The following is a 13,748-nucleotide window of genomic DNA, read 5'->3' as shown; positions in this document are numbered from 1 at the left end:
GAGAGAGAGAGAGAGAGAGAGAGAGAGAGAGAGAGAGAGAGAGAGAGAGAGAGAGAGAGAGAGAGAGAGAGTGCACGCACGAGAAAGGAGTGTAAAAATAGAGGGAGATGTACTGAGGGATGGAAAGAGATCTACTGAGAGGGTGGAGGGAGAGATCTACTGAAATGGGTAGAGAGAGAGAGAGGGGGAGAGAGACTAAGAGCGGTGGAGGGAGAAAGACCTAATCGAGAGGGGTGGAGAGAGAGATCTATTGACAGTGGTGGAGAGAGAGATCTACTGACAGGGGTGGAGAGAGAGATCTACTGACAGGGGTGGAGAGAGAGATCTACTGACAGGGGTGGAGAGAGAGAGATCTACTGACAGGGGTGGAGAGAGATCTACTGACAGTGGTGGAGAGAGAGATCTACTGACAGGGGTGGAGAGAGAGATCTACTGACAGGGGTGGAGAAAGAGATCTACTGACAGGGGTGGAGAGAGAGATCTACTGACAGGGGTGGAGAGAGAGATCTACTGACAGTGGTGGAGAGAGAGATCTACTGACAGGGGTGGAGAGAGAGATCTACTGACAGGGGTGGAGAGAGTCAGATGAGCCAGCGTATCCCGCCCAGCAGAGAGCAGTGCCCGGTACCTGAACTTCCGCAGCACAGACCAGGGCAGCAGAGACCAGAGCAGCACAGACCAGAGCAACAGAGACCAGAGCAACAGAGACCAGAGCAGCACAGAACAAAGCAGCAGAGACCAGAGCAGCAGAGACCAGAGCAGCACAGACCAGAGCAACACAGACCAGAGCAGCAGAGACCAGAGCAGCAGAGACCAGAGCAGCAGAGACCAGAGCAGCACAGACCAGAGCAGCAGAGACCAGAGCAGCAGAGACCAGAGCAGCACAGACCAGAGCAACAGAGACCAGAGCAACAGAGACCAGAGCAACACAGAACAAAGCAGCAGAGACCAGAGCAGCAGAGACCAGAGCAGCACAGACCAGAGCAACAGAGACCAGAGCAATAGAGACCAGAGCAGCACAGAACAAAGCAGCAGAGACCAGAGCAGCAGAGACCAGAGCAGCACAGACTAGAGCAGCAGAGACCAGAGCAGCAGAGACCAGAGCAGCACAGACCAGAGCAGCAGAGACCAGAGCAACAGTTCGGCCCGCCTCCTTTCCTCTCCCCACAGCCCTTGTGTTTCGTCCGGTCTGCTCGATCATTCGCTTTTTAACGGCTGCCAGTGCCAATATTGTCCACCGGCTGTCTGTCAATCATCCGCTAGACCTGGCTGCTGCCCCCTAGCTGTGATCTTGGTTCACTGCCCTGGGAGCCAAGTGGTCACATTCATGCCGTCTGGCGAGGGAAAGGGGCCTTTCACAGTCCGAGATTGTTGTTTAAGGTCACAGGCTGTTTGACCACTACCAGTGTGGGCCTGTTGCCTCGGCGGTTACACTACTCTCTGTGTTGTGTTGTGTTGTGATGTTCTGCATGCATTCTGGTTTCTGAGAGCATTGATCTGTTGTTCTTCCCCACATACAGACTGAGAGCAGGAGAGTCAGGAACTGGGAGAAGGAGGAGAGAGAAAGAAGGAGAGAAAGAGGGAAAGAGAGAGAAAGAAAGTGAAAGACAGAGGAATAGAGAGAGAGAGAGAGAGAGAGAGAGAGAGAGAGAGAGAGAGAGAGAGAGAGAGAGAGAGAGAGAGAGAAAAAAAGAGAGAGATAAAAAGAGAGAGAAAGAGAGAGAGAAAAAAAGAGAGAGAGAGAGACGGAGGGATTGAGAGAAAGAAAGAGAAACATCGTAAACAGACAGAGAGATTGAGAGAGAGAGAGAGAGAGAGAGAGAGAGAGAGAGAGAGAGAGAGAGAGAGAGACACACCTAGGTAGCTCCATGTTAAGCAGGTTCTATAATGAACCCCTGGAGGTCTTCTCAGAGCTGGTGGGCTTCCAGCGGAGACAGACTCTCATCCACAACCCACCAATGCATCTCAGCAGCGGGGGTCCCACTCTGTAATCTTCTCCCTCCCTGTTTTAGTCTCTCCTTTCCAGCGCTCCTCTCCTCGGCTTCTGTCAGCTGTCTTCTCCTCTCCCCTGCCTCATTGTCCTCTCCCTTATTCCGCTCCTGTCCTCTCCGCTCTTCCTCTCCTCTCCCTTATTCTACTCTTCCCGTTTCCCCCCTTTACTCTCCTCCTCTCCCTTCTTCTCTTCTGCTCTCCTTTATACTCCTCTCTCCTTGTCTCACCTCCGCTCCTCTCCTCTGTTCGAATTCTCCACTCTTCTACTCCCTCTCCTCTCCTCTCGATGTAACCAGTGTGCCGCTAAACAGTCAGTTACTTCAGTCCCCGGCCACACCGTGTTTGTGTGCGTGGGTATGTCCGTGTGTGTATGTGTGCGAGTGTGTGTGCGGGTGCGTTTGTGGCGCGGTGCGCGTGTTTGCGTGCCGGATCAGATTAGTCTCAGGTCCCACCAGCCTGGTTGATTCAATAGAGGGCCAGGTATTGACTGTTCAGAGTGTTGAGATGGCCCGTCGATAGGCCTCCAGCAGAGCGTCTATAGACAAGACCTCTTCTGCCTGCATAACACGCTGGATCCATATTGACAGACCTTGTACAAAAAAATTGGTTAACCTTCTGTCATGACGTGGCTGGGACTCATTCCACTCACACGAAGACAAAACACAAACACTGAGAGTGTCATACCACATGAAAATGAAAAGAGATAGTCATTTCCTGGATCAATTCTAAACTGTCGGTTGATCTCAGATCTGGTTCTCTCTCTCTCTCTCTCTCTCCTGAAGGGATCTGCTTATCCACTTCTGTGATCCTATCAGCTCGATCTGCAGCACTGTGGCACCATCTCCCCGCAGGAAAGAAGCTGTCAGAATTGTATGTTTTGGACCTCAACCCAAACCGCCCCTGTGAAACCTTCCCGAAGGTTCGAGGAAGGGTCGTTCCACAACAAGCCACCTGTGGAGCAGAACAACCCCCCCATGTCGCTGTTAAATCACTAACAAAACCATTGGTTTTGTTGACATAGCAACCCCTCTTCTCCTCTGTCCTCCCTCATTCTCCTCTCCCTTCTTCTCCCCTCCTCTCCCCTCTGCTCCTCTCCTCACCCCTCCTCTCTCCTCCCCATGTCGGTGTTAGATCACTAACAAAACCATGCAAGGATGACAAAGCAACCATGGAATAACTATGGTCTGGGCTTGGGGGTGTATGGTCTGGGCTGTGGTCTGGGTTTGATTCTCCAACGTGAGATCCATCAGTGAGATCCACCAGCGATGAGACGGCCCACTCGAGTTGACACGAGCCCCCTGGTTGGAGTTTGTTCATCCGCTGACAAAGGCAGGGCCCAGGCACACCCAGCCAGACTAAACACAGAGTCAGATGGCTGAGCGGTCAGGGAATTGGGCTATGAATCAAAAGGTTGCCGGTTCGATTCCCGGCCGTGCAAAAATGATGTTGTGTCCTTGGGCAAGGCGCTTCGCCCTACTTGCCCCGGGGGGGGACGTCCCTGTACTTACTGCAAGTCGCTCTGGATAAGAGCGTCTGCTAAATGTAAATATAAACCCACAGGTAGAGGCTGATCCAGAAGGCCTTGGGATGCTTCCCAGGGCACGGTGGTTGAGACCGGAGCTGGTCTGCTCCCATCCCTCCTATGGTTTCAGTGGGGATTAGAGGCTTAGGGGAGTGTAACTTTGGAGTGAACGCCACCATGGGTGCCAAAGGAGCGGTTCACACAGGCATGCTCTGTTGTTGGTGATAGGAGTCACTGTTTTCTACAGACCAGGGTTCCAGGGACACACACGTTAGTAGCAGACGCGTAGACTCTCTGTAATTCTCTGTCTCTCTCTCTCTCACGCGCACACAAACACTTTTTCTCTCCCTCACTCTCCCTCACTCTCCCTCTCCCTCCCTCCCTCCCTCTCCCTCCCTCCCTCTCCCTCTCTCTCCCCCTCCCCCTCCCCCTCCCCCTCCCCCTCCCCCTCCCTCTCCCCATCACACACACATAGACATGAAACACCCAGTTGCTCATTCACTGAAAACAAGCACACACACACACACACATCAGAGCTGTCGAATATTCGGCGGCTGCTACAGCAACACAGCGAGAGGGGAAAAAAGTACAAGTTCTTTTTAAAGATCCACCCGTGGCATCTGAGCTCACAGGCTCCATTTGGCTGGATCATGTTAAAGGTGAACGCAGTCATCTCATCGCTCCTGTTCAGAGAGCTGTGTTTAGCCCCTCCCGCTGAGCGCACTCACTTCTATCAGTCTGTCAGTGTTGAGAGTCACACTGCTTAGCGAGCTCTGCTTTTAGCTCCAGACGTCTTTCGTCAAAGTGTCGCTGTTCAGACAAAAGGTACAAAAAGGGGGGGGGAAACGCAATGTGTCTCTCTGCCAGTCGGTTCAACTCCCATGGCAATACCCATGCGGAACCTAACAGCAGAACACACACACACACACGCCTGGAACAAACACTTTTGCTTTCATCCACGCCTCCTCCACACACGGAGCAAAAATCCAAACTGATCTCGCAACTCTCCCTCACAGTAAACAAGTGAGTTTCTCACAACGGAAAACAAGAATGGCTGCTCTAATGTTGCGCATGGAAGAAGGCTCAGCCTCCCACTATGGCTCCGCGTCGGAAATAAAGCTCGCCGCGCGACAAAGAAACAGCGAGGACTTCCAGACGTTAGAGATGTTTGAACATCGGAACCAGATGCAGTGAAGTGCCCTCAGACCGAGGGCACGAAGCTGTTCAGCCATTGAGACAGCAACACTACACTGTGCTGTGCTTAACGTGTCATTTCCAGTGGGTGAGTATTGAGGGTTTCAGGGGCATAATATTGTCATGTGGCTCTAGACCCTAACCCAGCTAGGTCGTGTGCCGCCAGATCCTAACCCAGCTCGATGATGTGGTTCTAGATCCTAACCCAGCATGATCGAATGGTTATGGACCTGAACCCAGCGAGATCATGTCCTAGATCCTAACCAACCAGCAAAGAGAAGTCTTACTTTGAGTATTCTTCGTTGTCTCGGTCGCACCTGGAGTCCTTGTGCTTCTCCCAGTCCTTGCCGTGCTTGCAGGTGGTCAGAAGCACAATGTCCTGTCCGTTGTGGATGTGGTAGAGCGCGTTCCTCGTCTCCGAGCCGATGCCGGTCAGGTAGCGCTTGCCTTTGAACACCAGGAGGTGCTTCCTCTCCGGAGGGAGGTGGGTCAGGGCCAGGTGACCCTTGACCCCGCCCCTGAGAGGGTGATCCTTGGAGAACAGGGGGATGGAGATGTCGAAGCCCGGACGGAAGTTATCCATGTCCACAGAGGCCTTGGCCAGCATGGCCTGACCGACATCCAGGCCCAGATCCTCTGTGTAGTCGGGCCAGGTGCCAGAGTACAGGTTGAAAATCAGATGGTTCCGCCCGTCGTTCCAGGTGGGCAGGCTCTGTATCCGGGCCCGGAGGTTCTGCATGTACTGGCCAGAGAGCTGGTCTCTGTCCAGGGTGTCGAGCCCAAGGACGAAGAGGCAAGCCTGGGCCGGGTCGGGCGTGTGGAAGCGCGACTCCTGGATGGAGGTGAGGATCTTCTGGTAGCTGTCTGAGATGGTGTCGCCCTTCAGGAGAGGGTAGGTGTAGACCTTGAAGCCCGCCTGGCAGAGGCTGCGGTCGAAGCATGTCTCCATGCGACAGCGCCGGCTCTTGTAGATGTTGTTGCGGATCTCCCTGCGCTCGCGGGGGGAGGAGTGCTGGTGGAGAGGGAGGGGGCTGTCCTCCCCTTGCTCGTCCTCCAGCAGGTAGCTCCGCAGGGGCCGGAGCCTGGGCTGGCCGGGGGGGCTGTGGGGCTGTGGGGCTGGGTAGACAGGCTGCAGCTGCTGGGGTGTGTGGAGGTGGTAGGACTGGTGGCTGAGCTGGGTTTGCTGCTGGAACTCCCCGATCTGCAGTCCCCACAGGTAGGCTAGCAGGAGAAGACAGGCCCCTAGAGACACCAGCAGGTACCTCTTCTTGGCCTGCATGTGGACGTGTGGGGAAGTGGGAGGGGGGGGGAGACGGGCTACGAGGCAAGGGGGAGGGCGAAGGGGTGGGACAGGATGGGGGTCCACACTCAGCCCACACAGAGGTCAATCTTATCCACAGCTAGGCATGATGGGAATTAAAGTCACTGCGTAAAACAGAATTAGAAGGAATTGTTAATTGCATTTTAGATATAGCCTACTGGTCTAAGATAGTAAGTAACTTTTAATCATGATTAAGAATTATGGAAAAAACAGTCTTTGTGCCATTATCATAGATAATTTAGGCAGTGCAAGTTGTCTGAACGCTTACCTTTCGAAGACAGACACCTGTGGTCTGTATACCAGGAACTCCCCGTGTGACTGAACCGTAGGAGCGCGGAATGTAAACACAGCATTCTAAGCGGAGTCTGTGGCACTCATGCAGAGCGACATACATCAATAATTATCCGAGAGAATCAGCGGCGACATACTGTAGTTGGACAAGCTGATCAAGACATCGGTGGCTGACCTAAACACAGAGAATCTGAAGAATGAGATCCTGTGTAATCACTTTTCTGTGTATATCCTGTTTGTTTGTCCACGCCCTTTAGATATTTCCCTGGACAACGTACAATTTGGTGGTTTATGTATCCCCATGGAGAATTAATTATTTTGATTATCAATCCATACTGTGTAGATTTCAGTATATTTCCCCGTAATCTCGACATAAAAGTTTCCAAGCCTGTAGTGCCCAACGTTTAAATCCCTGAACGAATCAAGAAGTGTCGCCAAGTGTCATCACCTACTTATCCCGACAAGATAGGCTACATAAATGATATGGTAGACCTTTCCGGTGTAGTGTCCATATGTCCGGTATGAAAGGATGTAGGCTATATGTCCACATGTCCAAAAGACACGCACGTATCCCAAAGCAAACTGCACAGTGTCGAAGGTTTGTTTTTCAACCACCTCTTCCGTGCGTAAAGACACACAATGTGATTCATTCCACCGGTTGATATCCTATAGTCTTAAAATTTTGCATCGAGTTCTACCAATATGCGATACGCATCTGTAAAGTTAACGGTCTCGTTGCCCCCCCAAAAAAGACACGCGCGTCAACAGTCCAAGATCCTGTTGGTAAAATATTGCAATGATAAGGCAAAATTCTCCCCCAATGGAACGGCGCGTCAAGTAGCAGAAGGTACGTTTGTCACTCGATAAAATACAAGAGTTTCTGCCATCAATGTTCATATTCCATGGGTCTGGTGAAGTTTTGGCTACGCGGGTCCCTCCCTCCCGCATCGCTCCCATTCACAACTACACAGCGATGTACTGCGCCTCCTATGTCGCGAGGTTGCGCCTCCGACCACGGTTACTGACGGAGGATGCGCGGTGAGCGGTGGAAATGGATGGCGGAGCGCCGATCAGTTCAAGAGGCGTTGGCAGCGGTCAGTGTACTCGGGGAACTATATACGCAATATTGCGTGCCCATGTTGGTGGTATGCTAACCTGCAAGGTGTCCCGTATGATAACTAACCTAAATGTTGTCTTCTAGCGCTCCTAGATTTGAGCTCATAGTTTCTACTGTTGCACCGTTTGTACATGAGAGAAACAAGCTATATTTGAATTGACAACACATGTGTCAGTGTTGGTGTACAGTTGATCTATCTGTGCAGATTAGAATTGCAAGGCTACATGCCCTTGGAAATAATGATAACGATTAGGCTTCTGTTTGTTGTTACACCGAGCCATTGTCGGTCCGTAGAAGCTCGCTGGTCACCAGGAACATTGCAGAGGTGTAGAATAAAAGTTTTAGAAATAGCTGTTGTGATATCGGTGCTAGACTAACACAATCGGTCTACATTAAAGCTGTCCTAGCCCAGCTCTGGAGCTCTTCATCAGCGCTGTAGTGGAACGTGACTCTAGAAAGAGCCCTCGCACCAGATTTACTAGTGCGTTTGTCACCAGACAGACTGACTGGCTGGCTGCTCCTTGCGCTTTCAGCTGTCACGAAGGTTATAAAGCATTTTCCAATCTCTTAAGCCAGTGGACGTTGAGTTGGATTCATGGCCTCTCCGTCATAGGGTGTTTCCCTCTCAAACCAACCGTACCGGCACCGCAGGGGGAATGCCCACTGCAAGGGTTTATGTAGGCCTACTGTTTATCTGTTGTTGAGTCTTAAGTGAGAAACCTGTCTCTTTACGGTGCGTTCTTATCTCCGAGTTCGTCTTTCTTTTAGTTGCTGTTCATAAAATGTGGGCCTCTTCAGGTGTGTGTCTGGGACAAGTAATTCATTCTGCATTACTGTACTGCAAGGCTTGATCAAGTGACAAACAATGCCATCTTGTGGCGCATCCATGTTACAAGGAAAATGCGTGTGGTATTCTGATGTTTTAGTTTGGTACTGGACTACGTAGAAATGTGGGAATACTTGGTCTAGTGTTGCTGTGGTACACTAAGGATGATAGGAATAGGTCGTTTAGGAACAGGTGGTACTGTATGTTCTGGAACAAACATGGCTGCAGGTGCAGGGGAAAGAATAAATCACAGCTAATGTGACAGGTGGTGTGTAGCTACCGTGTGAGTGATGAAGCCAGGCGGCTCTCTGAGTGTCCGAGTTAGCTCCGCTACCCCAGCCATCCTTCATAGTACAGGCCAAAGCAGCACTCTACAGCTGCTGCTGCTATATGTTGGGGTTCCACGGAGGGTGGGAAGATAGGGACGATGGAGCTCGGGGTGCGGTACTGGAGTTAGGGGACTGGGAGGGGGGATAGGGGAGGAGATCCTGGGACTAGGAGCAGGGGGAGAGGAAGGCTAGGGAGTTTGGCTTGTGCGTTTTCGACGATCAACCTTCAACCCTTACTGTGAGGTGAGGGGTGGTGTGGGTGAGGGGGATTTCGGTTCATCCACGTTAGCGTTTGTGACTGAGTGGTCCCTAATTGCGTGGTGCTATGGGGCTGAAGTGCGCTGTTGCTGGGCGGTGTGAAGTAGAGCAGGAGGTGATCTGGATGATGTCCCCTGTGCCACAGAACTGTGTGCTCTGCTGCGACCCGCTGCAGTAGCCACGTGAAGCCTCCTCTTCCCTGCGGCTGGCGGCCTTTGCTTCTCCGTGACTATCTATCTTTCTCTCCGAATTCTCTCTATCTTTCTGCCTCTCTCTCTCCCTCTGCCTCTCTCTCCCTACTCATCCATGTTGTTTCCTGTGTCTTCCTGGGAGATCATGAATGGCCCTGTTTGGGCAAGGCAAACCCCCCCCCCCCCTTACCGTACAGGGACACCAGGCCTCCCCACTGGTGCTTCCTGATTATGGTAGCGACCCGCATGGCGGTGTCACAAGAATAACTTTCCCCTGCTCAGCAGGCTGGCCAGTTAGCTTCCTCCTGAACACAGCTTCCTGCTGGGGTGACACCTGCCCCTGAAGCCCCGCTTATGTACGCTACACAGACACGGAGAATACAGTTACCTGGACCGTGACGAGGGATGAGGGGAGAGGGATGTGGTTACCTTGGGGATGAGGTTGGATGAGGGGAGAGGGGTGTGGTTTCCTTGGGGATGAGGAGGGATGATGGGAGAGGGGTGTGGTTACCTTGGGGATGAGGAGGGATGAGGGGAGAGGGGTGTGGTTACCTTGGGAATGAGGGTGGATGAGGGGAGAGGGGTGTGGTTACCTTGGGAATGAGGGTGGATGAGGGGAGAGGGGTGTGGTTTCCTTGGGGATGAGGAGGGATGAGGGGAGAAGGGTGTGGTTACCTTGGGGATGAGGAGGGATGAGGGGAGAGGGGTGTGGTTACCTTGGGGATGAGGAGGTATGAGGGGAGAGGGGTGTGGGGATGAGGGTGGATGAGAAGGAATGAGGGAAAAGGGGAGATGGATGTTGTTACCTTGGGGAAGAGAGTGGATGCGGAGGGATGTTGTATCTCGAGGATAAGAATGTTTTAAATTGGGAAAGGTCTTCAATTCAAACACACAAATGAGAAACATTTACATTTATAGAGAAACATCAAGGCATGTTTCTCAACATTTCTCATGAATATCATTTTTGGGGGAAATATTGAATGGTTTTCTTGACCCTTCAATCTCAAACAAAAATAAAACAAATCTTGGCCCAACTCAACTGTCCCCAATTTCACAACATTCTCATATCCAATGAATAGAGCAAGGTTGCATGCTTCCTGCATACAATGAACTGACCTCCGACTAAGACGGAGTGTCTCTGTGTTTCAACCGAATTACATATGGATCCGCTTCCCCTGTATCAATGCAGCTGTGTCGTCCAGTGGCTGTCTCCTGGGTGAACAGATTATTAAAAACTAAGTAGCAGCATGGTTCCTCTATGTCTGGCCACCACTCCAACACATTAATATCCCTCCTGAAATATCGACTCCCTCTGCCATCCCCTCCTCCTCTCCTCCTTCCCTTCTCCTCGCCCATAAGCCGCGTGAAGAATTCCTGAAACACACAAGTTATGAGAGTGGTTCATTTTCACAGGCCCGAGTGAGGCCTACGTGAGAGTGAGACCTACGTATCAAGGTTATGGATGGGTGGAGATGGAGGAGTAAGGGCAAGAACGGGCTTGAAAGAGAGGAAGATAGGAGGAGGTAGACAGAGAGAGGAGGTGTACGTTTTTCTCCGGGGGTGTTTGATCGAATTCTGGCCCGGCAGGAGGAGGCTGGTCAAGCAATGGGGCGGCTGCTGTTGTTAGGAAATTAGACGGGACTAGCCATGATGAGTTCATGACACCGGCGCGATTGGGCTCTCTGATTGGTGAACGTCGGGTCTGGAGCCCAGAACCTTCCATTTCTTCCTCATCTTTCACATGGGGGCTGAACAGGCTGTCATCCCTGCTATTCAGACTGTGTGTTGGGAAACTGAATATTCTACCCTGAAGGGTCAGAAACAGGGCATTTTCTTTGTTACTTACAATTCTTGAATGTTCAGTGGGATTCAAACCAGGGACTTCAAGGCTGCCAGGGATTTCAAGGCTGCCAGGATCATTGAACAGCTTTTAGTCCTCAGTTTCTCTCCCAATCATGCGGTATTAGAAGTATAAAGATGGGCTGACTTTTGATGCGCAAAGATAGGCAAAGTTCTAATAATCTAAATAAATCAATTGTCCAAACCATGATCACATTCCACTGGGAGATAACAATTTGATTCAGAATCAAAATCTCTCGGTTTGGATTCCACACGGGATACTTGTCTAAATGCAAACGATGTTGACTGAATCAAATCCTTCTCGGGGAGCACACCACCTTTGATTTTGTCCCAGACTCACTCCTACCTGTGGAATCATAAGCAGAAAATCAATATTTCTCTGCTGGCACCTTAGTTGTTTATTTGTCTCATCTAATGCTGGAGACAGACTCAGGAAAAAGTTCCAAAGCCAGCTGGGTCTAGGAGCCTGTCTGTCCATCTGTCTGTCTGTATGTCTGTCTGTCTGTCTGTCTGTCTGTCTGTCTGTCTGTCTGTCTGTCTGTCTGTCTGTCTGTCTGTCTGTCTGCTTGGGAAGGCAAGACAACAGGCAGACTGGCAGAGGGCTGTTCTCTCACCTTCAGCCACCTGCTGTATAAACGTGTATTAAGTGTTGAGGAGGACTCAAGAGTCCTTCAGGTATGCGTTAGCATCCTAATAGACAAGCTAACAAGCGGGAGACACTTCATCCAGACACAACCAGGGTATCTGAAGGGGCCAGGGTTGGGTTAGGGGACTTCTCAATGCACTGTCTTGTTAAACGCACTGGATCAGGTCAAATTTGTTGATACACCCCAGAAGAGAGAAAAAAGTAATAAAAGAGGAAGGGTTGTGGGGGTATATGGTAAGTATTCAGGAAAGTGTAATGTTCTGTATGTGTTTCAGGTAATTTGACGTTAATCTTTTTTTATTTTTTCCATTCAGGAACCCACTATATCCCTGAGGTCATTTCTAAGGTAAGTCTTATGTTCAGGTCCTGGTATTTTGAAATTAAACACATTTGCCTTCTCCCCAGGAACCTGCTATCTCCCCAGGGATTCCAATGTTCTGATCTGGACATGGTCAGGGTTTCTCCAGCCTATTGGGTATAACGACAGACCAAGGACATATCTACTGGTCCATGGGTGAGAACTGGGATGAATTTAACCCATAGTGTATTCTGCCTCATTGAATCCCCCAGCTGCACAACGCTGTATAGTACCGCATCAGGCAAACAAAGGCACACATGCAGACAGGAATATACACAGGCCATCTACAGTGCAGATGCTTCGCATTCAAGACTCCTTATAAAGGAACAAACTGAAACGAGTACTGCCTTCACTCCCCACCCCCCCCTCCCGTTTACATTTACCCAGTACATGAACAGTGCTCGATCAGGCATGGCTAGATACATTTCATGTCACACACACACAGAGACGATACACACACAAACACGGCAACACACACGCACATTCTTGTTGGTATAATTGACCTTCAAGCCTGTCTCCCCAACTGGTCTGCATTACAGTAGACGTCAGCCCATCTAACACTTGGAAAACAGCTTCTCAGCGTCATATAACTACACTCCAGTCTCAACTCACAGCAGCACCTAGCATTTCTGAAGAGCCTGGAGAAAAAAAGTATAATTCACCCAAATGGCAAAAATCCTACATCCCTCACCTCAACCTGGATATAATGCATTACGCAATCATGGTCTTGTCTGATGTTTTCCCTCTGCAGGATATTCCAGGCTAAGCAAAAAAGGAAAAAAAATTGATATACTTAAATTTATAGAGCTCTAACATAAAAATGAATGACAATGACAGCCCGGCATGTGTTGATTCTCCACCAAATATCCATAATGCAGAATGGTGCAAGTCAAGAGCACCTTGACAATTAAACGACTCGATTTCCCTGGAAGGAATGACTTTGCAGAAGCAAACAACAAGCAGAAAGACAGACTGCTGAACTGTAGTAGCGGTGGTGTGGAACTAAGTTACCCTGGCTGTATTTGTCACCCACAGACTCAAACACATTCCTCTCAGTCTGATAGTTTGGCAGGAGAGTGACCACGATTCTATTCCTCCGCTGGCAACACCTCTCTCATTCAAAGAGAGATCAAACGAAAAGAAGAACTCTCCTTCTCTGAGAGCCGTCTGTTGTCTCTCTTGTCTTTGGGTCCGGGCTGTGCCGTGAGAGGCTGCATCGGTGAGGTTATGGGTTCAGATCTCTCTTATCTTTGGGTCCGGGCTGTGCCGTGAGAGGCTGCATCGGTGAGGTTATGGGTTCAGATCTCTCTTATCTTTGGGTCCGGGCTATGCCGTGAGAGTCTGCATCGGTGAGGTTATGGGTTCAGATCTCTCTTATCTTTGGGTCCGGGCTATGCCGTGAGAGGCTGCATCGGTGAGGTTATGGGTTCAGATCTCTCTTATCTTTGGGTCCGGGCTGTGCCGTGAGAGGCTGCATCGGTGAGGTTATGGGTTCAGATCTCTCTTGTCTTTGGGTCCGGGCTGTGCTGTGAGAGGCTGCATCGGTGAGGTTATGGGTTCAGATCTTTCAGGGCCTGCGCCCTGGTGCTCGAAGCAGTGTTAATTGATTCCTTGTGTTACCACGGCGGCTGTCATCAGGGAGGGAAGGGGCACCATGTCAAGGAAGGTACGACGCATCTGGGTCAATCAATACAGAGAGGAGAGGTGTGGTAGGGAGAGGAGGAGAGGAGGGGTGAAGAGAAGAGGAGGAGGGGTGGAAGAGAAGAGAGGGGTGGAAGAGAAGAGAGGAGAGGGGGAGGGGTGGAAGAGAAGAGAGGAGAGGGGTGGACCATGCCTCCCCAGA

General features: G+C 50.8%; 1 protein-coding gene across 3 annotated transcripts in view; it reads right to left on the bottom strand.

Moving 5' to 3' along the window:
* LOC146286663 (exostosin-1) overlaps positions 1–5,987 on the bottom strand; it is a 122,650-nt gene extending 116,663 nt beyond the window's left edge. The window contains exons 1-2 of one of the 3 annotated variants that reach the window (XM_084699777.1): positions 5,826–5,987; positions 4,996–5,744 (exon numbers count right to left, since the gene is read on the bottom strand). In XM_084699777.1, the coding sequence (XP_084555903.1) occupies positions 4,996–5,744; positions 5,826–5,987 (911 nt within the window). Of the gene's footprint in view, positions 1–4,995 lie in introns of all 3 variants that reach the window. The other 2 variants (XM_084699776.1, XM_084699775.1) reach the window with 2 other exon arrangements.
* Positions 5,988–13,748: the final 7,761 nt, after the last annotated feature.

Source organism: Hypomesus nipponensis, chromosome 6 (genome assembly GCF_054491055.1).
Source record: "Hypomesus nipponensis isolate SF chromosome 6, ASM5449105v1, whole genome shotgun sequence".
NCBI classification, from domain to species: Eukaryota; Metazoa; Chordata; class Actinopteri; order Osmeriformes; family Osmeridae; genus Hypomesus; species Hypomesus nipponensis.
The sequence above is the reverse complement of the archived record's forward strand: the minus strand, read 5'-3'. Positions and strand labels throughout refer to the sequence as shown.